General features: G+C 40.8%; 2 protein-coding genes across 2 annotated transcripts in view; one reads left to right on the top strand and one right to left on the bottom strand.

Annotated features, from left to right (window-relative positions):
* FIP1L1 (factor interacting with PAPOLA and CPSF1) overlaps positions 1 to 10,369 on the top strand; it is a 43,552-nt gene extending 33,183 nt beyond the window's left edge. Inside the window, exons 16-18 of the mRNA XM_009706099.1 lie at positions 2,703 to 2,922; positions 9,170 to 9,307; positions 10,045 to 10,369. Of these exons, the coding sequence (XP_009704401.1) occupies positions 2,703 to 2,922; positions 9,170 to 9,307; positions 10,045 to 10,192 (506 nt within the window). The 3' untranslated portion in view covers positions 10,193 to 10,369. The remainder of the gene's footprint in view (positions 1 to 2,702; positions 2,923 to 9,169; positions 9,308 to 10,044) is intronic.
* Positions 10,370 to 11,254: 885 nt separating this feature from the next.
* The window catches only part of LOC104166235 (E3 ubiquitin-protein ligase LNX-like), a 69,074-nt gene continuing 57,071 nt past the window's right edge, over positions 11,255 to 23,257 (bottom strand). Inside the window, 4 exon segments of the mRNA XM_009706098.1 lie at positions 11,255 to 11,933; positions 12,676 to 12,834; positions 19,376 to 19,604; positions 21,452 to 21,629. Coding sequence (XP_009704400.1) covers positions 11,798 to 11,933; positions 12,676 to 12,834; positions 19,376 to 19,604; positions 21,452 to 21,629 — 702 coding nt within the window. The 3' untranslated portion in view covers positions 11,255 to 11,797.

Below are 23,257 nucleotides of genomic sequence, written 5' to 3' on the forward strand. Positions count from 1 at the left end.
GGGGAAGATAAGCATGTGGAATGCATTATGAAAAATACCAATCTTGATTAAGGCTCTAGCCTTTCTTCTGCCTGTTCAAATTGCTAATCTCGTGCCTTGGTGTCTTTTCCCTAGTCATCATGCATATGTCTCCCACTGCAAGCCTATTAGGAAGGTTGCATAGCAAAATAATATTCTTAACTTGTAGCTTCAAGAACGTCTGTTTTGTCTTTGTGCTCTTCTACTGCATCAATGCAGCTTCTTCAATTTGCTCGTAAATCCTTTTGCAATTCAGTCCTACCTTTGCTATCAGATCTTTGAATTTTATTGACCTGTCAGTATATGGCACTGTGTTTGGTCTACCAGTGAAGCGGCTTGTATTGTATGCTTGTCCACTTTTTCCTCAAGCGTTTCTCTGGTCTGTGCTCTGAATGTTCTTTATATTTTACAAACTTGCAAGAAATACAGCATTACAGAAACAGTTTGAGAGTCAGTATTTTTGAGGCACAAAGAAAATGTATTAAATAGTTTGCCTTGTACTATAACACTGTGCAACTTTACATTTCTAAACCATCTCCAAAACAGGACTTAAGTCTCCAAAACTATGGATTGTTCAAAGCTCCCTCTCTTCCTGTTTTAAAAATAAAATCAGACTTCAACTTTGGAAGTGTCTGTCTTTTTTGTAGGAATTATTAGAATAATCCATGTAGAATTACTAAAAGTGACAAATTACTTCATTCTAGGTAGTAAATGCAGAACACCAATTTGTATTAGAAAGTAAGCTGCTTGTATGTCGTGAATAATTACTGGTGAAAATCTAGATATAAAAATGGGCAGAGTATCAAATAACTGGTTTATCTCATGTTTTTGGGGTGGAAATGACATACTTCTGTCTGATGAGAATTACTGCAGATGAGAGGGAGTAACCCAAATTTATTGTGAAAGTTTATACTACCATTAATAATTGTTTTGTAGTATACATTTAAAGTTAAACTTAAGTTTACACTTTAGATCAGAATATTCTGGCAGCAAGTGTCTTGTAGACCATACATACATTGTTGACATAGTGGCAAGTCAAGGAAATTAGCAGTCTTTAAAGTCCAGCTGTTATTTTGCTATTTCTGGCTGCTTTCCTTAGAAGAATTTCAGGTTTTGGCAGTATAATGAACAACATACTATTGTATTAGGTTACTTTTTTTTCTGTTAGCTCCTCATTTTGTCTGTAGCCCTGAAGTGAAACAGTGTCAAGCATTTTGTTAGAGGCAAAACCTCGTATAAATGTTGGGGTTTTTTTTCTTTAAAGAATTATAATGTGTTTCATTGCAAATGTATTTTAACAATGAAGTGTTTTTTCCTGCTCCACTGCCTGCTCAGAAGGTCTTTTGTATTCCTCATTTGGATGCTTGGCAAACTGCTGTCTTAAGCTTCTGCCAAAGCTTTCAGGGCAGGCATACCCCAGATGTTGTAGGCAAGGCAGTTTGAACATAGCTGTCAGAAGCCACTGGTTTTATAACTCGACAGTATTAAATACAGCATCAGTAATGCACTTTGCATTGTTCAATGGATATTTATGTTAATTATACTATTAATGTCTCTTTGTGCCACCATGGAGTCAAGTGAATGTTGTTCTCATATTATAGATAATGACGTGGAGCTCAAAACAAACGATTTATTGAAGGCTATGTTATCATTGGCTAGCAAAGCAGATAAGCAGAGAGTGGGAAGTCCTCTGTACTGTAAGTCCACTAGAGAGTGCTCTTTCCAGTTAAATACTGCCGCCCTTGGCTTTCAGGAACAGGATGCATTCGCGGGACTTCTGGAGAGGGAGGGCAGGACAGAACAATTGGGGCATTAAAAGTAATAGTTATTACATCGGAGTTGGCAGAAAGCAATGGAGAAGCATGTCCCTTCTCTCTTCCCATTGCTGGTTACCTAAAAAGGCTGTGAGACTGTGTTATGACTTCCTTCTTAAATTCCTAAGCGTATCATCTTTTAGATGAAGATAATATGCTGAATTTTCTGAAGCTATTACATTTAATAGTGGTTATGCTGAATATTCATTAGAAATGGTATCTTACAAAGCATAAGTAGGAGCGTTATTTCTTTTCCCCAGAATGAAATATGGAATTTATTTCTAAAGCTGCTGTTACATCTGTAATCGGAAAAGTATAGCAAAGCACAGTACAGAATATAAATTAGTGAATGAGAACTTTGTACCTAAGACTATATTTTAAATACAATGATTTTAAAGGACAAAACATAAAAATAGTAGCATCTAAATAGAAAGTTGGAAGCATCCTTTTTCCTTGGTTTTCTGAACTGTACTTTCAGAGCCACTGAGTTTCAAAGGCAGTTTTGTTTTCTGGTTGTTTTTGATTTGTTATTCCCCTAAAACAAAGCCATTTGACCACGTAAAATCAGATTTTTTCAGCAAATCTTTGCAGAATACATACCTTTTTTTTCAAAAGGATTTAAGCAGTATTTGTGGTGTACATCCTGGTTCTGTACATCTTCATAACAAGTATTTAAATAAGTGCCAGAGGCCTTTATTGGCATCATGGAAAAAATGCAGAGTTTGCTCAGAATTAACTTTCATGTGTAAGGGGGAGGAAAAAATGTCATTGGAGGAGGCTGACAAACGTCTGTGTTTTCATGCATAAGTATTACAATTTTCATATGGTATCTGATTTTGTTCTTTCTAATACCCACGTCTTTTTCTTTAGTCACCTTTCCGCACCTTGCAGGTTCTGCTCCTTCATGGTCTAGTCTTATGGACACCAGCAAACAGTGGGATTACTATGCACGAAGAGAGAAGGACAGAGAACGTGAGAGAGAGCGGTCCCGAGATCGGGATCGCGACCGGGACCGAGACAGAGATCGAGAACGTACCAGAGACCGGGAAAGGGACCGAGATCACAGTCCAACTCCAAGTGTATTCAACAGGTTAGTGAAATGTTTTAAGCATGCTGTAACTCTACTCAAAACCCTCTGCCTGTGTTAAATAGGGTACTTCAACATTAAAATTTAGTGTTCAGCTGTATATTCCAAAGAGCTAGAGAGTGTGGCTTCCTCCCCTTCCCCCTTCCCCCTTTTCTTTTGGAAGCTGTAATTAAATTTCTAAATGTAAAACAGAAGTGTAAAAACGACAGTATACATCCAAAATGTCATACTGCTTTACAGGTTAAAAGTGTGATTTAAGCCCTGTGTATGAGTGAGATACTCAGCTGTCTTTGACATCAGTAGTTCTAGAAAAATCTGTAGAAGTACTAAATGAGTCTTAGTTGCCAATTCAGTGCTAAGAGCAATGTGATGCAACATTTGACCTCAATTAATGGTGTTATTTGCTCCTAAAATGCTTAGTTTGGTCATTAGCACTGGCTGGATAATAATCTGTCCCATCTTTTTAAAAAACTACTATTTCAAGGTCAAGAACTTTTTTTCATTTTCAGGCAGGTGATTAAAATAATGACAGATAACTTTATTCGGCTTCCAACTCTCTAATTGCTTTAAAAAAAAAAAAAAAGCTGCAACTGTTCTGTGGTTCACGTGCACAAGTACAAAGCATTTAATGTTGAGCTCGCTGTGACTCCATAGAGCAGAGGTCTATTGGTTTGCCAAATTTATCTAAATTTACTTTGCTCATTATTTACTAAGTATTTTGGGGTAAACGTCCCGATACTTTTCTCAGTGTTTTTCATTAAGTTTCAATTTTTGGAGAATATATACCTTAGCTATTAGGCGGATTGTTTTTACCGATGGTTTTACGCTGTGGGGAATGAGAGCACCCGGAGCCAACATTACTTCAGTTGAGAGATGACATTTTTTGCATGATGATTGTTAGCTGAAGACCCAGACTGGGTGCAAGGTAGGGGATTTTCCATGTATGCTGATGTGGTGATGTCCTCTCCTGTGTGCATGTGCTATGTTCCAGGGTCAGGTTTTGAGAACTCAAGACCAATCTAAACATCTGTTTCTCAGACAGCTTGATTGAAGGCCAGAAAGAAGCCTGGTCATTCAAGGGTGCTTGAAATGAACCTTAATAGCTTCCAGGCCTCGAGAAATCTCTGTGCTGCTGCCAGAGTTATCTGTAAAGGAGGGGGAAGAGCAGGCCTCAGCTTTTTTATGTGACTAAATTATCCACCATCTGTAGCAAAGCTGTTGCCACATGGCTGTGTAAGAAAACGGGAGGCCCTTAACTAGTGTAAGTTGGTTTGGGAGTCACAGAGAAGGTGGGAGAGGCTTAAGACAGAACATGCAGACATAATGTTTTTTAAGAAGGTTTATTTTCAGTTCTCTGCACTCAAAAAAGTAAAACAAAACGATCTATGAGGAAGATAACATTAACTGTTTTAGAGACTGCACAATGCATTACTTTTGCTTAAATTCTCTTTGTTTAAACTTTGTTCAAGCAACGCTGTGGTGGGATTTGGAGTAATTGTCATCTTTAGCGTTTTACTGCTCAGAAATTACTGCTTTGAATGTTTTTAGCAGTTATTTTCCAGATAAATAGACTGTATTTGTGCTACAGTATTTCTTAAAATTATAAGAAAATGGGAATTCTTTTTATTCTGTTAGTATAACCAAAATGTGGTTTAAAAATGAACCTTCAGCTGTCTTTATATTCTGTTCTACCTTTACTCTGCTATCCTCGCATGAAATTGTGCATTTTTACAATATATCTCACTCTGCCCCCTTGAGAAGATACCATTCTTTTTGGACTGTTTTCCCTTCTGCAAAGACTATGGGGTTTTTTGTTTTGATAGTTTCAATTAGTTACCACTAAAAATGTAAACTTTGGAATTTGACTGATAACCTTACCACTTTGTGGTTCTTCCTCAGCAATTTGAAAAACAAAACCAAAACCCAACAACTGTGTTTTCTAAGGTCCTAGAACCCAATAATCCCATGCAGCAGAGCAGATGAGGGTCTCGCTGGCTAGAAAGCATCTTTACAGGAAAGGTCTTGGTTTCCTGATGGGCAGCAAATTGAATGGAACTCGGCACTTAATGTGTGATAAAGGTCAAAAAGCATTGAGCTGCATTAGGGTGCAGACCGCAGGTGCAGAATGCTGCTATTCCCCTCTTATTTGGTACTTGATACAATGTGCAAAGTCCTGGGCCCAGTTTTGGGACCTTTGATATGAAAAAGAACACCTTCATAGACTGGAGAGTCCAGTGGAGGTCTGACAGGGTGGTTAGCAGGACTAAGGGAATGGAGTTTATTTAGCTCCAGGAGAAGAATGAGGAGGGTTCTTAAAGGCTATTTTCAACTACCTAGTGGGTGGTTATAGAGAAGGTAGAGCCAGGCTCCTTTTCAGGGTGCATAGAGGAAGGACAAGAGGCAATAGTTAGAAGTCAGAGCAAGGGAAATTCCAATTGGGGAGGGTAATCACAAGAAGAGTGATCAGGTGGTAAGACAAGTTGTGGAGAGAGGTCTTGGAATCTCCAGCCTTGGAGATACTAAAAACTTGACTAAGCAAGGCCCTGAGCAACCTGACCAGACTTCTAAGTTAGCCCTGTGTTGAGGAGGGGTTAGTCCAAGCGACCTCCACAAAGTCCCTTCCAGCCTAGATCCTTCTGTGATTCTTTGCTGAAGGATTTTTGAATACATGGGAAGGTTTTTTTGAATACGGGTATCAGAAGTTGGACATCTCTACCGAACTGAGACCTCCTGAATTGTGAAGTTAATAGCTTGTAGTCTGTTTTGGAAAAGTACCCAAAGGTGTAGTGAACAAAGATTTTTTGGATTGGACTGGGTTTTTGGGTGGCTTTGCCAGGAGGGCACAGGTAACTAACTGTAAGTCCTCTTCTACAGGTCAAAGGTTGTAGTGCTCTCAAGGCTGTCCCTGGAAGGCTTTGATAACTGTAGTGTAAGCCCAGATACAAAATGGAGAGGAGATCACTGGTGTAACACTGGGTAGATGGCGTTTATTTCTGTTCCTGAAAGCTCCCAGCATACTGGACTTGGCAAACTGATTTTTTGCTTTACTTATAGAAAGGTGGTTTATTTTCAGACACACTTACAAGCTGTCATGGTTCCTTAGTAGTTTGCCAAAATAAGGTTTAAAAAGGAGTGTCAATAATATTTTTAACCTTTTCTAGAGTGTTTTAAAGTACTTGTGTAACAGAGAAAATGCATACTCTGGGTTAATGTTAAAGGTTTTGGATCTCAGCTTTGAAACTAAGCTGTGAGTCTACAAGTAGCCATCTAATTTCTTGTGGCAGGCTTGTCAGAAGGCAGTGTTAGACATTCAAATTTTAACTTTTTCATAGGATACTGATCATCAAAATGTTAGTTCTGGGAAGTAATATTGGATACTGGGAATAAACTGTAGTTGAACTGGTTCTACCTTTTTCTATACCTGCAAACCTGCAGAAATGTAAGGCTCCTAAAATTGTGATGACTAGTTAGTTTAATGACTAGCACTTTAAAGGTGCATTAATATGGGAATCCCATGTCTAACAAAAAATTTCAGTTGTCCAAATCAGACTTTACCTTTGGTTATAACTTTAGGTAGATTTCAGAACCTGTTTTTAATTTCATTTTTTAACATTATACTTTTTTATTTTTATTTTATATTCTAAAACTGAGCTTTATAACTAGAATTTGCCAGGCATAAAGACATACTGTCTTTATGGTGCTGCTTTATTACACACCAAATTTTAAGACACACTTCAAACAAAACTCAAATTAAGACTATCATTCTGAATTGCAAAACTAACTGCTATGTAAGCTAGGCTAGTCATCTCTTGAGTATGACTTGTCCTAGAAACTAGGAGTTGATACCAGCCTTCATCTTTCTGTGACATTTGGTAAGGAAACTCTTCTGATTGCTGGTTTTACCCCTTTCCCCAAAGCCTTGAGTTAGTTTGCCATGAGAAGAAATGCTCAGTAGAAAGGGACTTGGATTGTAAATGTCTCCCCTACACTTCCCTCCTTTCCCTGATACTAAGAGTAGAAACTTGAGGGTAAAAAAAATGGTAAATGATCAATACAGATTGAAACAAGTTGAAGGCGTAGGACTTGAGGTTTCAGCATTGTAAGATCTGGGATTTATTTTCTCCCTTCCCGACACCTCCAACTGCTTTAGGTTACCTATCTGGGTTTTGGACATCTCAGTGGAGCAAATGAATTTATTTTCACAGCCTGGACTATAACCTTAGGGTGCTTTAAGCTGTCTGTGGAATAGTATGATCAGAATTTATGTGCTGTGGCTGCACTGCATTAATTTTTCATAAGTTGATGTGTCTCTGTTGTAGGATTTTCTTGTGGGAGAGACATGTTAGATTTAAAATAGTCTTTAAAAAGAAGTGTTTAATGCAATTGAATTTTGGGTTTTTTTTCTTAAGAGGGGGGCAATAGTTAAGGGAAGTCGTAGTGGCATGATGCCTGTGAGGGGGACTGAGCACTTGCACAGGTTGCCCAGAGAGGCTGTGGAGTCTCCATCCTTGGAGATACCCAAAAGCATCTGGACATGGTCCTGGGCAACTGGTGGTCCTGGTGGCCCTGCTTGAGCAGGGATTTAGACCAAATGACCTCCAGTTATGCCTGCCAACCTCAACAATTCTGTGATTCTGCCATCTGTCACAAATGTACTTTGCAGGATTTGATCAGCTTACTCTCAGATCTGTAGTTATAAGTGTATTATAAAATCTTATAAATATTGTAACAATGCAGGCGCTAATCAATGCAGTCATATTACTCTGAGTATGAGTAACAACTTTGAGTTCTTTAGTAATAGCTGTAGTTTTCTTGATTTGTGAATATTTTTAATGTCCCTTAGAAAAACAGGATTTTTCTGTGGGGTATTTGATGCTTCTCTACAGTGACTTAAATTGGTAATTTTTGAAATTTGCTTCATGATGTAATCATACAGAGTTTCATAGAAAGACTAGTGCTGTTGCTTCAGGCATTCCTCCTTCTCACTCCGAGTTTTAATGCATCGCTGTAATAATCACTAATATAATGTCTTCACTTGGGAAATGACCACAGGATCCAATTTATGGCAGATAAAATTGTTTTGATTTAAGTTCTCACTACTCCTGGACATGAGAATTCTCTTTAGGCTTGAGCTGTTCTTGCATGATGTGTTTGGTCTATTCTGCTGCTGTCGGGGACCTCAGGAAGAGATTTTCTTTTATGGTAAATGTTGGCAAAGATGGAAAGCATGAAACACTTGGCTTTTGTCAGCTTAATAGTATCTGAATTGTTACCTATTTTAATTAGTGCCTCAGAAATCCTGGTCACATTGTGCCTTTCTTTAGGACTTGGTAGGGATCTTTCAGAATTCATGTGATATATAAATAGTTACAGTAAGTTCATTTGTATTGAAGTCTTGTGTTAAATGATACTGACACTATATCTGGGTAGGATTTTCTTGGTAGAGGAACAATAAAATGATCATGCCTTTTTAAGCTATGCTAATGTAGCATTTGATGGTGTTGGCTAACTGTAGATACTGCTCTCATCTTTTTTTTTAAATTTTACTGAACTCTTAGAACTGCCCTTTTCACCAAGTCAAAATATGAAAATATGGTTTTAAGTAAAGCCTTTAAATTCTTGTATAGCCTGTAATATTTAGGGGGTGTTACCAGCATTGTGTCAGGGCAGCACTCATCATAATCCAAGAGAATGGAAGTAGAGACAGCATTGGCACTGGAAAGAAAATAATTTTAAAAGCAACAGAAAACATTGAGTATATTTTACTGTCAGGTCTCTTTGCACCTAGCTTTTCCTTTCTTGAAGCTGATGTAACGAAATATGTCAACTATACCAAAATTCATTTTTATTTACCCAAATGATATAATAGTCAAAAAGTGTGCTGATAAGTGTTGAGCGTTACACACACACTGATCTGAAAACATTACTAAAGTTTATGCAGGATTGTACTTTATTTGCAGCTAGATACAGGTTTAAGCTAACTGCTTGATAACGCCTGTGTAAACTTAATGTGACACTGTCGTATTCTTTTTTCCTTCCATTTTTATTGAACAATCTCCTTTCAAAATTGCATTAACCACAGGGGTGTAGCGTGTAAGGTGAAGAGCATACTTTGTGGATCTTGTTTAGAAACCCAGAGCAACATTAAGATTTTGCTGTCATTTATCTTGAGAGTTTGTAAGAATTTGGGTTTTTAATATAGATACTGCTTGGTGTTACGGTCCTGAAAAATATCTTCTTTTTTAATCAGTGATGAAGAACGATACAGATACAGAGACTATGCAGAAAGAGGCTATGACCGTCATAGAACAAGTAGAGAGAAAGAAGACCGACACAGAGAAAGGAGACACAGAGAGAAGGAAGAGACTAGACACAAGTCATCTCGAAGGTTTGAGATTTTTTTTTTAATAGGATACGAAAGACTTGACCAGTTTAGAAAAATAAAGTAAACTTTTAAAAGAACCCCAAACAAACTGGAGTTTTGTGAAAAGACTGCAAACGCTTAGATGTACTAATTGGAACAAGTCTGCCATATTGAATGTGGACAGACAAAAAACAATGTTGGCCCTGGGTAACTTCATGTTGGGTGATGTATGTGACAGTCTTAGCTAGTGAACAGAAATGATGAATTTGGGGAAAGAAGGGTAAAAATGGTGGGTCAGAAAGAGGTGGAGTGAAGCTGACATTCGGCAGCATTAACGTAAGAACTCAACAGTGATTCTTAGTAAAATAACCCTCATGGTCACTTGATAGAAATTGTTCAACTTGATCCTTTTTGAGTTAGAAATAAACGTTAAGTCCAGGGAACAGGGTCAATATAAGAATGTTAAACCATTAAGGGATGCCAGTAGGACATTACTTTATTAAAAGTATTACTATTAGAATGTGGGTTGCAAATGTGAAAAATCATTCCAGTTTCCCAACAAAAAGTACTGGATAGGTGGATGTATGTACCTGTCCATGAAAAATTGTTTGCCACTGACATCCAACTATTATATGGGTTGGAACAGAAGCAGGTGCCAGTTTTCAAATATGAATGCAAAGGCTGTTTTATTGGTATTCTGTAATTAAATGGGGCCTGAAGTGTCATGCAATTGTTTGAGGTATTTTTTTTCTCTATTTCAGTAACAGCAGACGTCGTCATGACAGTGAAGAAGGGGACAGCCACAGAAGGCACAAACACAAAAAATCCAAAAGAAGCAAAGAAGGAAAAGAAGCCAGCAGTGAACCTGCTCCTGAACAGGAAAACACTGAAGCTGCCACTGTGGAATAGGCTTGTGTGATTTTTTTTGCCTACTTGCATATATATTAGTGCCAGAAATAGATTACTATAAATCTTGTTATTTTTCTGGGTATTAAAATAATTTGCTCTTAGTCTTGTTCTGTTAGTTTGAAATCAAAGGTTACTTTGGTTTTTTTGAAAATAAAAAAAATGATTTTTTCATGTTAAGATTCCTGGACTGACTTTGTCTTTTAAGAAGCAGTGAGAAAACATCTTACAGCTAGAGGCTTATGCGCTTACAATATACATAGGGCTTAAATTCTTTGTATTAAATTGTATCCTTTTTTCATAAGCCGGTGGGAAGGTCAGTCTTTTACTGACTTTAGAAACAGTGCGCATTCACTTTATTATATACCAACATCTGGAACAGTGTGGGTTTAGTATAGCTTGTGGAGTTCATATTTGAAAAGGTCATCCTTTACTGCCAGGCCGGAATTGCACACTCTTCAAGAACCTTGTAGTAAGGTGAAACCAAAAAAAATAAGGGAAACTGGAAAAGGTGCTGATTGTTCTTAGTCTGGTGAATCACTGAGTGTGGTGATGATACACTTGGTAATTATGTCTGGTTTGTGTGGGTGCATAAGGGTGAATTAAGCTGGATAATCATCCCTGCTGCTTTTCAGCAGCTTAAGAGAAAGTTCATTTTAGTCTTTGTTCTGGGGGAACAGCTGTCCTTAACATGATAAAGATTAACAAACATACCCTCTTCCCATTGCTATCTTGTGAGGAGAAAAAAAAAAACTTTGGAACATGAGTAATTTTCAGAGAAACGCAAAGAACTATTTTAAAAAAAAATACAAGACTGTCATCGCTTTTACATTTACTCATTCCATAACAGTATCAAGTGTGATTGGCACGGCAGTCCTGCAAAAATTGTACTGCCCTGTCAGGGTGTTATTTAGAAGGCTTACTTGATGGTATTAGCAGGGTGCAATGTACTTCCTTAAAAACAAGAAATCTGTATAAAAATCCTAGATTTAATAGTATTAATCAAAACATACCAGGGAAACTAGATTATTTGGTTTCGGATGAAAATAATGTTTGTACAAGTACACAGTTACAGTTATTTTTAATTATTTTAGAAATTTAATTCACAGTTTTACAGACTAACAAACAGTACTTGAAAGTCTTGAAAATACCAGCTTCATGCTGCCCATGAAAAGGTACACAAAATCAAAGTGCTATTAACAGGTTGGATAAAAACCTTCACCTGATTTTTGCAACTAGAAAAATTGCCAGAAATTTTTCCATAAGTTATTCAAGGATTTCTTTTTGTAAATCAAAATAAAGTGGGTGAGCAGGAGCTGCTGCTCCTTAAATTTCATTATTGTTATAATGCATTAAATATATATATAAAAACCAACAAAAAAACTTAAGAACACAGGAAGGAAAGACTTAAGTCTAGCTTAAATCGCTCAAGTGATTTTCTGACGGGTGTCCCTGCTTTGCCCAAACTTGACTTTTCTTGACAGGCAGGTTGAAATTTCACAAACCTTTTCTTTATAAACTTATACTTGACCCCCCAAAAAAATCAAAGACTGGTGTTCCTTTTTTTCTTCTGTGTTAAATTACTTATACTCTCCATGAAGACTTGTTTTATAAAAAAGTGCCAGGCCAGGACACAATTGTGAGTGTAATTTTTCCTTTCAGTTCTTTGAGCATCCTTGCCAAGCAGGCATGCATCATTCCTGATGTGTTCCTGCCATTGACAGCAAGGAGGACGTCACCGCATCTGAAAATGAAATGTGAAGGGAACAATTAAACAAGGTGACTTCTCATCTTAAATGTTTACAAATACCGAGGCATGTCCTTAAGCTGGGAGGTAGGGGTAGAAATGACTATTACTATTCCTTCTTTGACTAACTACTGTTTATGAATAAGGGAATAAAGCAGGTGAAAATACTTCTCTTGGTTTTTTTTTTTTTTTCTCCTTACAACTTTATAATTAATTAGACATATTTGAAAGAAAATAGGATATAGTTCTTTCAGATGGGAATGATCTGTGTTCTGAACAAACTACATTTTAAGACTTCTTAATTGATTTAAGTTGCTCTGTAATTCTGCATTTATTCTCTTAAATTGTATTGGTGTTTGCAGAGAAGGTTTTTGGTCGGTGGATTGGGGTGGTTTTTTTGAGCTGGGGATGTGGGAAAGCTTCTCTGTGCTGGCATGCTTTGTAGTACCCCAGAAATCAAACTTGACTTATCCTTACACTTATTCATATACTAGTGATTGCTAGACATCTGAAAACATTCTACTATGAAGGCAAACCTACTGAAGTTCAGGATGCTTATGGCCGATTTCCAGATCTGTCAGTGTTAGTTCTGTATCAATGAGTCTTTTCCTTCTCTCCCCCTACACTGTCTTCATGAAAACTTGTTTAAAAAAAAAAAAACAACACACCAAAAAACCAACAAATGATCTAGACACAAGACTTACTTAAATGGTACTTTTCATTAGATGGTTACCATTACCTAATTCTGCCATCATGATATGCTGGTGTTCCCCCAACAATGGATTTGATAAAGAATGGTTTGTTCCCAGTATGTTCTTCATAACCTCCTACGATGCTGAAGCCAAGACTTCCAGATGTATTTCTTCGTAATACGATTTCTTTGCAGCTGTACAAATACCTGAAACAAACCAGTCTAATTAACTGTCTTATGGTTAACTTTAAATTGTGATGAATCATTGGTGATGAACATGCCTTTTCATACACCCATAGAGCGTTTTGAAGACGCAAAATAGCACCAAAGTTCCATGCTATTAAACACATACGCTTCCCTTCTGGTTTTGTAGTGCTGCTTTCTACAATCAGTCATCCTGAAAGTAAAATTACTAGGTAATCTTGGGGTTAAAATGTTAAGTTGTTTCATAGAGTAAGGATTTATGCAAATGATCTAGTTGCCATTGAAAGTGATGGAGAAAAACACTTAACTGAGGCTGGATTTAATATTTGTAAACCATCACTCCAAAAACTGTATGTCACCTACCTTGTGCAGTCCAGTGGCTTGTTTCATCTTCCAGATAAGAGCCTGTATGTGATTAACTGCGTCAAAAGCGGTGGTGCATGTCAAAGCTAAATAATTTCAAGGCCAATGAAATGAGCCAGAATTATAAAAATAACAGAGATGACACAAAGAAGAGTATCAGTGGAAGAAGGGATCCTGAGCTTTTCTTGTCAAGTAACGTGGTAAGTCACAGCATGGAAGATGAGAGAAGCCTATCCGTGTCAGCCAGTGCTTTGGAGTACTGAGACTGCTGTCAAGAAGATCGCTTGTCCTCACTATAATGATTAACACAAGGTTTTATGGTAAGAGAGCTGAAATCTGCTTCTCCCTCCATTTGTCTTTCAGATGTATTTTATGATACTGTACGTTATGCTGAGTCAAAACTTAGATGAAACAATAGGGGAAAGCAAGAGTAGTAAGGTTATTGGACTCTTACACTTTGCCTATTGCACCGAGTACATTAATTTCAATACCTGCTTTGTTTCCTTTTTTATTCAAGCAGGAAAAAAATTAATTTCATTAGTTAAAAAGCAACAGAAATTTCTGTCCTTAGTATTTACCCCAGTCATGATTAGAGGTGTACCTAGGCATGACTGAAGATCCTGAAAATACTTTTGCTATTCCAAGTCTGTAATTATAGGCTGGTCTACAGCAAGCAACTTACAAGCTCAATGCAGAGACTCTTTAGGTTTCTAAGAAACAGCGGACACTTCTTCTGTAGAAGGATAAATAACTTTAACATAAAGACCAATATGTCTAGCTTTTTTAATTTTTTTTTTTGTCAAGTAACACTTTTGCTGGGTTTCACAGCAGGATTTTATAGTAATACTAGATTAGTCTCCCGGGACCTACAAATATTCACCTGCTGCCAGGATGGTAGGTATATAATATTTGCACAAGAATTCACTGGCTGCTAATGTAAGAAACAGGTGACATTTGCTGCTTTCCTCAGCAGCCAGGCACTATTACTTTGCCATCTGTGGACTTCTGCAATGTGCAAAATCACTTAAACCCTCTATGTTTGATGGTACTTATCAAGGTCATGACCAAGCAATGCCAGGATTCAGCCGTTATTGCTATTACCTAGTGTTGGTTTGGGGGGGCAAGGGGGGGTCTCTGCTGCCCAGTGCTTAAAGAGGACATTGCAATTGAAAGGTGACCAGCTAAATCCTAATGCCATACAAAAGAAATGGCTGAGCAGGTAAAGAAATGAGAAGAAAACGCAGAGAAGACAAACAAGGCTTACATGCATTCTGCATGTACGAGCTGTGAGGTTATCGGTTACATGGTCTCTATCGGTCCAGAAAGCATAAATGCATATTTGCTGTCAAAGCGTATGCTAAATTTAAGTAAAATAGACATGACATGCTAGCATTAGGATTGTTCTCTCTGCCAGAGCAGAGGAAACCCATGAGAAGCAAGGAGCAGCAGAGAGCAACACCTCTGCCCTGACTGCAACCCCTGCGCTGCCTTTTGCCTGGCCGGAGGGCTGGGGTGGAACCTGCTGGGACAGCGAGGCAGTGGAGACCAGGAGGGCGGGAGGAGAGGTGCTGGAGTGACCCTGAGTATGAGAAAACAGGAGGAAAGGGGTTTTCTCAGCCTGTTTACATCTTTGTCATCTTTGGTTCCCAATACCCAAATTGGCATTTAAATGTTTTAAGTTCAGTTCCCCAAGCCAAGTCTGTTTTACCCACAGCAATAATGGGTGAGGGATTTCCCTGTCTTTACTTTGACCCATGAGGTTTCTCACTCTCATCCTTCCTATTTTCTCTCATCCTGCTGGGGCTGTTGGGCTGTGCGGGCGCTCGTTGCAGGCTGGGTCCAACCCATCACACCGGCCATAGCATAGTACTTGCATCATCTGAAGATGATTATTGTGTTTGAGTAGATGACTTCTCTACAGTAACGAAAGCCTCAGTCTGCATGTTTTGGCCCGGTTAAACTGCCATAACCCACGAAACTGCAACTGCTCCAAGGAGAACCGTCTTCCACCTGGGAAGAGTCTTCTCTTGCAGTCTTCTGCCTCTGTATCTGTAAATACTCCAAAAGCCGAGGACAAGGAGTAATTTGTGTGTGAACTTGCCTGAGATTCAAGATTTGAGGATAAACAGTGCCTAGACACAGGGTCCTATCAGAAGAAATACTGCAACTGAGCATCAGTTACTGATGCACGAGGAATTTAAGAGTGCCTGTTTCCAAGTAGTTATATGTACAATTCCCTGCTGCTTTTCGTGAAGCGTGAGTAGCCTTATGCTCTGGGATTGAAAACCAGCCCAACTTCAGGAGGACTTCAGCAATAACAGGTATGAAAAGCATGACTCCTTCCCCCTGCCCCGTTACAGTAGACAAGTGGCAGTGGAGTACAGTAACATTTGAGAGTTGCTCACATCAGAGCCCTACAGTCCGGATGGAGTTAATTTGTGGGAGCTTCTGTCCTAATTCCATGTTTCACATCCAGTTCTACCCCTGGTTTGCAGAATGAGTTTGGCCACCTCCTGTCTTTCTCATCTCACTTTGCAGATGAAGAAAAGCACTCATGTGAAGTACTAATGTTTGTAAATGTTATGACAGGATGATCTATAAAGTATTTTTAAGTGCTAGTCGGGGGAAGGAGACGTGAGGAGAGCAAAGAAAGGAGAGCAGGAAAACAAGCAAGAGTAAAAGAAACGTCTTGGGGCTGGGGAAATGCTTTTCAGCAGCTGCTCCACATTACTCCCTTTGTGCATGCTTCACAACACCATTTCCCTCCGACAATAAAGGAGACCTGTCTTCCTCAACAACAAACAATTAAATTAGCTACCCTGAAATAAGTCTTCGGGAGGCCTGCATCACCGTTTCCTCCCGACGCCCAGCCTGCAGCCCCTCCGCTCGCATGCGGGCCAAGGTTTGACAGACGTCAGATGCATGCATGCATCTATTTTGTAACCGCCACGTATTGGATTGTACTACAGAAAGAACAGAGGAGTTGTTTATGTATTGTCAAGCCATATAAAAATGACCAAAGCCAATTTTAAGATCTCACAAGGAAAAGGCTGAAGTGAGATCCACAAATGTTAAATTATGCAAGATGGCTTTTCCAAGGCTTTGAGCTTTGGTGTAAGGAGTCCGATAACCTGTCCAATTCTGCTGCTACCAACTTGATCCAGAAAAATAGTAAAATTCCCTAACTCTCAATATTTATTTGTCTCTCTTGTCTGTGCCCATCTGTGCAACATATATGCCGTCCCTGGGAAAAGGGCAAGTTCTGTGCTAGTATGGAGAATTAGGCATTTACAGTACACCAGCCTCAAAAGTAAGGAAGGTACTTTTAATTATGTGACTATTATTATTTTTAATCTGTTTTCTACTTCATCAGTCATGGACAGAGGTCTGTGGACATTCTCTAGTGTTTAGCTCAACTCAGCACATTTTATGGGACCATCCTTCACAGGATTTTCATCAAAACTCAATGTTTTTGGAACACAGAAGGAGTCTCCTCTCCGCTCAGTTTCCTGAGCATCCCAAGTCGCAATGCCAGGCTGCCTCTGTGCTCCCCACTTTGCTTGCTGTGAACAGATACTCACGCTGCACTGCCATGGCTTGTCTAGAGCCACATCTTGACAGAATTTAATGAATCTACCATCCAGCCACCTCTTTCTTTAATCGTGCCTGTTCCTGGCCTACTGCTTTTTCTCTCTATTCTTTTTTTCTTGTGTAGATGTGCCCTATCCTGCCCATCTTCCCAAGTACCTTGCATGATCCTGTATAATCACAATTTTGACATTTCTACTCCTCCATCAGCTGTACCAAATGTTCTTAGACTCACATATCTTGGAGCAGTCTCTGTGATAAATGGTTTTAATTAAGGTAGGTGAATCTTCACCATCGTGCCCCATAGTTGCACATCAGGTACCTTTGCCAAAACGGAGCTGCCAGACATCTATTTGGACAGAGAAAAATTTCCTCTAACAGCCTAGAAAACATCATGAGACTGCTGGCAATATCTTGAGATCTAGTGGGATGTGATCCTTGCCAAAAGCAAACTGAAAGCCAGATAGGGAAAGGTTAAATGCTCAGCCTGGAGCAGAATGAGTTAATGAATGATGCACGTCCTAGTGAGAGAACTTGTTGAAGAACTTTCAGATGCCTGGTCTGGGCCCTGGAGAATCAGTACAAGAGTAAGAGGGTAAGCACACTCATGCTGGAGAAGACTGGAGAGTCTGATAATACCTGATGAGCAAACCCAAACCTGATCCTCACACGCCCCTGCTCAATCAACCAGCAAGGATTGCAGCGCATCTTTGTTACTGTCACGTCTAATCAGCGTTAGTCCCTGTCTTAGTCTGATGTTCAGAGCAGCGTACCAGCTCAGCATACCAGTCCCCCAATTTTTCTTTGGTGCAGAAGGGCCACGCTGAGCTCTGTGCTCAGCCTCGCAGCTGGGGATAGAGCTACAATGAACTCCTGTCTCCAGCCTTCCTGACACTGCACCTGATTTTCCTTCAGACCAAAGGGGTGGGAATGCCTTCACACATGAAGCCTTTGGAGGAAAGGGATAGAGCGAGCTTAGAGACCGCTTTTAAAATGGGGAAAGCAGCCTTTCTTCCAAATCTGCAAAGTGGAACTGACTGATGTGAACCCTGGGTGCAAGCCTGCAGTACTGTGGAGCTCTGTCCTCTGTCTCCATCACCTTGCTGGGGACATGAGGCAGCTGTGGGTCGGAGGCGATGACCAGGCTGCTCAGGTTTTCTATGCAACCCAACAAAGGTGGGGTCAGGGCAGGCATAAGCAGGGTGCAATTGTCTTAGTCCAGCTAGCAATGGATGGTAGTTGAAGGCAAGACTCAGCATTGCAGATTGCAGCATCCAGTCTGCTTGCTGCCTCTGCTGGGAGCGTTACCCATGCTCCAGTGCCTTCACAATGCTGCTGGTCAAGCTCAGAGCCAGAGAAGAAGCGAGCGGGAATGAGGACCTCCCTGGGCCTCCCTGTCTGCAGTGAGGGTGGGTGAGAAATGTTCATCATTGCCTGGGGTAGCAAGTTACGGGACATCCATTTACTGCTTTTTCTTTTTTACTGCTTTTCTTTCACAGGAATAAAGACGTAGCCTGCTCCACTGGAGGAGGAACCTTTCATCTGTGGGTGACAGACACACAGCCTGCCTTCTGCTCTTGCAGTGCTTCAGCATGTGTTATGCAGCCATTGCTCTCAGACCAAGCCTCAAAACACATCTGGCCCTCACAGCAGGCCTTGTTGCAAGGTGAATGAGCTCAAAACGGCTCAGGTCAGAAGGAAGGAAAGCATCCAACCTGCTATGCAAGACTGGGAAATGAAGAGGAGTCCTGAAACTGTGCCTAGAGCAAAAGCCCGCCTGTTCTACAGACCGTCTTTTCACGCCCTCCCATAAAAGAGAGAGAGACACGCTGAACTGCTGCCAGGGTTGGGACTATGGACAAAAGTAACTTGTAAGCTAAATTCTTCATTCCTTAAAATTGAATACCAGTTTCAACTCTGTGATGCTAGCTTCACATATTCTCAGATTCACAGCATGTCCTCATTTAATACTTTATAAAACGTCTCTGAAGCTGCAGGTATACACCCTGCACACCCAGTGTGTTTGACAGAACTTAACGACATGCGATGCGGCTCTTATTATCCTCATTGAAATGACAACACAGCTGCTTCCTGTGTATGACAAATGTACGACTTTCAGTCGGGGGTGGGGTTAAAAGAGGTGATTCAGAGATACTGGCCAACGGCACACGCTTTGCAACATCTGGGCAAAGTCAAACAATTTAGCTGGATTTGGCTAAGGAGAAGGGTTGTGCAGCTCGAGAGCTGCAGGAGGGGTAGTTCTGCCTTCTGCAGGGTGGTCGAGCCTAAACCCCAGCTCAGCAAGCTCCTTTATCCCTGCAAGTTTTTCCTTTTGCTCCCTAATTGCCAGATACGTTTTCAAGACTGGAACAATTCAGGATCCTTTCCTCCCTTGCAAGGGGATCTGCGTGTCTATTTTTCCATGTACACATACCCGTTTACAAAAGGGAGGTATTTAGAGTCAAGTCTGCAACAGAGCCTGGATTAATTAAGATGTCAGTGCAATGCATCAAGCCAAAAGAAAGAATTGCCAGAAAACACAAATCTTTCCTCCCACTCCCCCTCAGGAAAAGGATGCAATCTGTGGACTTACCGTGGCAGCCCCAGCCACATAACCCAGGAAGGTGACCACTCGCTGCTCTCGGAGGTCGCCTGTGTGGCCTCGGGGGGTGGCAGGCCTTCCCGCTCCTCCTGGGCTTCGCAGTCTCTCATCTCCAGGGCTTTGAGCACCACCGACGAGTTGGTGTTTTTCAGCAAGGCGACGGCCTCGCTCCGGCTGACGCCTGTCAGGTCAATCCCGTTCACATTCAGGAGAATGTCACCTGAGACCGATAAAACGGATGATAAAAACCCTGCAAGTGTTTCCAGGATCCCCTCCCCAGCCACACAAACAAGTGAGTCAAAGCCATGGCCAAGAACTTGATGCCTGATGAGGCTGCTTGTTAATCCCATTGTTTAACATGAATGTAAAGAATGTGCTAATGAACATGCCACAGGCATGAAGGAAGGGGCTAGATCCCCATACACAGGAGCATCACCAGGCTGGACGGAGGCTTTGGTCCCAGTTTCTTGCCACATCACATCCTGCACATGGAGCCAAACGGCACAGCTGGGGTCCTGCTGTACCAACAAGCTTTGGTATGGGCACCTGATGCTAGTCCGGGTCTCTAAAACCCACTTCCAGCTAACAGCTTTTGTACTCAACCTGAAAGCTCAAAGGTGGTTTTCTCCCAGCGGTCCCTAAGCTGAGGACTGCCGTTCCAGCTGGCTCTTCATAGAGTTTGCTTTGCAAAATAACATATTATTATTTTAATGTTAATGCCTGTTTGAATGGCCGCAAGCCAAAACATCTTTCTGCATGCCTTATTTATACTGTAGGCACAGCAGCTTCAGAGAAAAATGCAAAGATGACCTCAATAACTACAGGGAGAACAATAAAGACATCATTAATGTCATGCAAGTGGCCACGGTGCCAAGTGCTCCGCTGCCCTCCATGGCCCGCTGCAACGCAGGGGCTTCCCTGGGTGCCCTCTCCTCCAGGCAGGGCTGTATTCACCGGCCGTCCAGGCACCGCAACGTCAACATTAACCTCTTCTTGTGGTCTGCCCCGATGAGACAGACAACAGCCTAAGGGCTGCTCTAAACTATGGAGGCCTATGGCGCTGTTATAACATCACGTATTCATTTGTTTCTAATTTTATCAAATTAACTAGGCTGAATTTTCCATGCTGTCTCATGACGAATATTTTTTGGAAAATGTATCACACAGAGGCAGTAGTTTCCCAGCAGGAGGAAAGGGGAAACCTGCTGGTTTGCTCCTGTTGACATGTTCTTACATGGGTTTTGATGAGCAGCCATAGCTGCCGCAAAGGGGAGGTTCCCACGCACACCAGTGCTGGGCACTGTGACCCAGGCTCGTGGGGCTTGGCTGGGCTGCAGCTACTCTGCCCCACTTTTGGGTGCCCTCACTTCCCTCGCACTCAGGATTTTCCTCCAGGTTCTGGGCAGCGACTGGGCTGAAGCTGAGGGTAAGGAATGAAGGGCAACGGGATGGGGAGGTGTGTGGTTGCTGGGTGCAGGGTACTGAGGTACCTGGCTCTTGGAGATGTAACATCCTGAAAATTGAGAGTTTCACCGTTCCTCTGCTGCCTACCTATTCCCACAAAACCCACTGATAAAATATGGTCCTCCTCTTACTCTAAAGGCTTATTCATGCAGAGGGGGAGAAGCTATTGATTTTATCACTCTGTTATATCAAGAGCCAAATGGCATTATGAGGTCACATTTCCAGACATGATGTTGAGCCACAAGGCACTAAAATTGCTTCATATATGATGGGAATTCTGCTCCTTTATGTTTCTTTCAAAGCCATGAATGATATGACAAAAAAGCACAAAAATTTAGGAGATCATGGTGCAAGCTCATTTTCCTATGAAAAACTTTTTTTTTCCCCCCTACCAGAATATACCTACATCCCACTTCACAGAGATGGTTACTGCTGCATATTATACCTTTTTGGGTAGCTAACTTAAACCCCTCTACTCTGACGCATCCCAAAAATCTATGTGATGGCTGAAGATGTCAGGGTGTGATGCTCTTTCACTATCCCTCTGTTTTTCAAAGGAAGCCTTTGAATTAGAGCAGGCTTTCAAATTCCCCTCTTTTTTACCTGTTTTTATCCTGCTGTCTCTGCTGATAACTCCTCCAGGTTCAACACTTATCACATAGATAGGCAAATCCCATTCCCAGTTAGATGCTCCGCCTGCTACAGTCATTCCTAATGATTCTGTGTGATCTTTCCGGACAGCCACCACCTTCTCATGACAGGTGACAGCGTGAAGGGCACTCTGTGATGGAAAAAACAGCAACAATAAACACAGTGGGCACGGGGACCCCCCTGACAGCTTAGGCACTTTCTACTGAAACGAATATTTGTTGAGGGAACACCAAAAGACTTCACAGCCGCCTGCCACGCCTGGCCAGATGGCAGGCATGACTCTCTCCTGGGCTTTGACATCTGCAGAGTCAGAGCTACTGCCAAGATAATCCGTGCTTTACTAGTTAAAGTAAGGCACTGCTGCTGCCAAAATCAGAAGTGTTTTAGTGTTGAGACTAATAGAAGCGGGTTTTTGAAAAGTAAATAAGGAATCTGAATTATAAAAAAAAAATGTTCTTGATATTAATATAACTAGTGGTCCTCATATCTTTGACTATCAGGTCATGGTTCTTGCTGCTTGCAACCTGAACATCGTTTGTATTGTTAATGAGAAATGTTCCACGTGGGTTAAAGGAATAAAACTCTTGGGGACAGTTTGGAAGACAGACACTTCATTTGCTCTTCAAGATTTCTGTGTTTCTGTATAAATTACTGGTGGGAATACACTCCAAGAATACGTGTTTCTGTTCAGGAAAAGAGAAGGACATTTATAAAGCGAAGAGCCAGCAGCTTCCACGGTGCTCTTCCTAGTGTTTGTGCTTAAAAGGTCCCTTTGGGACAGCCACCTCTACTGTCTGAGGACAGTCATCCCCTTATTCCTCCTCATGAACAGGACAAGTGACATCCACACTGCTGGCCATGCAATAACTAGTGTATGAGTGACAGTGAAACAAGCTCACAGATGGCCTGAATGCCACGTTTACAACACATCCAGCTCTCACAGAAGAGTTTGAGACACAAGCATGCTTCTGCAGAAAATCTGGTTTTAAATGTTAATTGCTTTGATTTCCTTAAGTACTTCATAAGCTGTGCTCCTGGCATCAATGCCTGAAGATCCCAGCACCTCTTGCAGGAACAGCACCATCCATTCCAGGTTCATATCTAGATATAATAGCATACTGCTAAATACATTTCAAAAGTATATGAAAAAAACCCTGGCCTTCTCATTCACAAGTATGACCTTTATAATTTATGCCATTTATAAATGGCATATTTATGCCATTTATAATTTGGAAAAATATTCTATAAAACTCATTTAAAGCCACATTAACCTCTTAGAATTCTGAGATTCCACCTCAATTCCTGGGCCAGCAGCACAAAACGTGGAGCAGGTAAGCCCACGGCGGCTCCCGCAGGGACGACGATGGATGAAGGAAGACAGCGACAAGAAGTTTTTATGGGAGTAGGGCAGGCTATATCTTTGTTTTGTGTTTTTTTTTCTTAAAGGTATGTTTGGTGGATCTAACTCCACATCAGAATTTCTGTGATGCAACATCAACAACAAAACCCAGAACCTTTTAGCAGCTTAGCAAAGAATCTCTGGGTGCTTGAGCAGAAGAAGAGTGGCTGGCACAGAGCTCCAGGAACAAAAAGGCAAAGAGCTCAGTGGAAAAGGTCTTAGTCACTGGGACAAAACCCAAACTGATATAGTTGCTTGGACATATCAGATCTGATGAATGCAGAACACAGAGTACTGTGTCAGAGTAATTGGGCTTATGGCTTTCAAATGAACCCAAAAAATTTTCAAAGGTTTAAAAA

This window comes from Cariama cristata, unplaced genomic scaffold (genome assembly GCF_000690535.1).
Source record: "Cariama cristata isolate BGI_N322 unplaced genomic scaffold, ASM69053v1 scaffold12088, whole genome shotgun sequence".
Taxonomy (NCBI): Eukaryota; Metazoa; Chordata; class Aves; order Cariamiformes; family Cariamidae; genus Cariama; species Cariama cristata.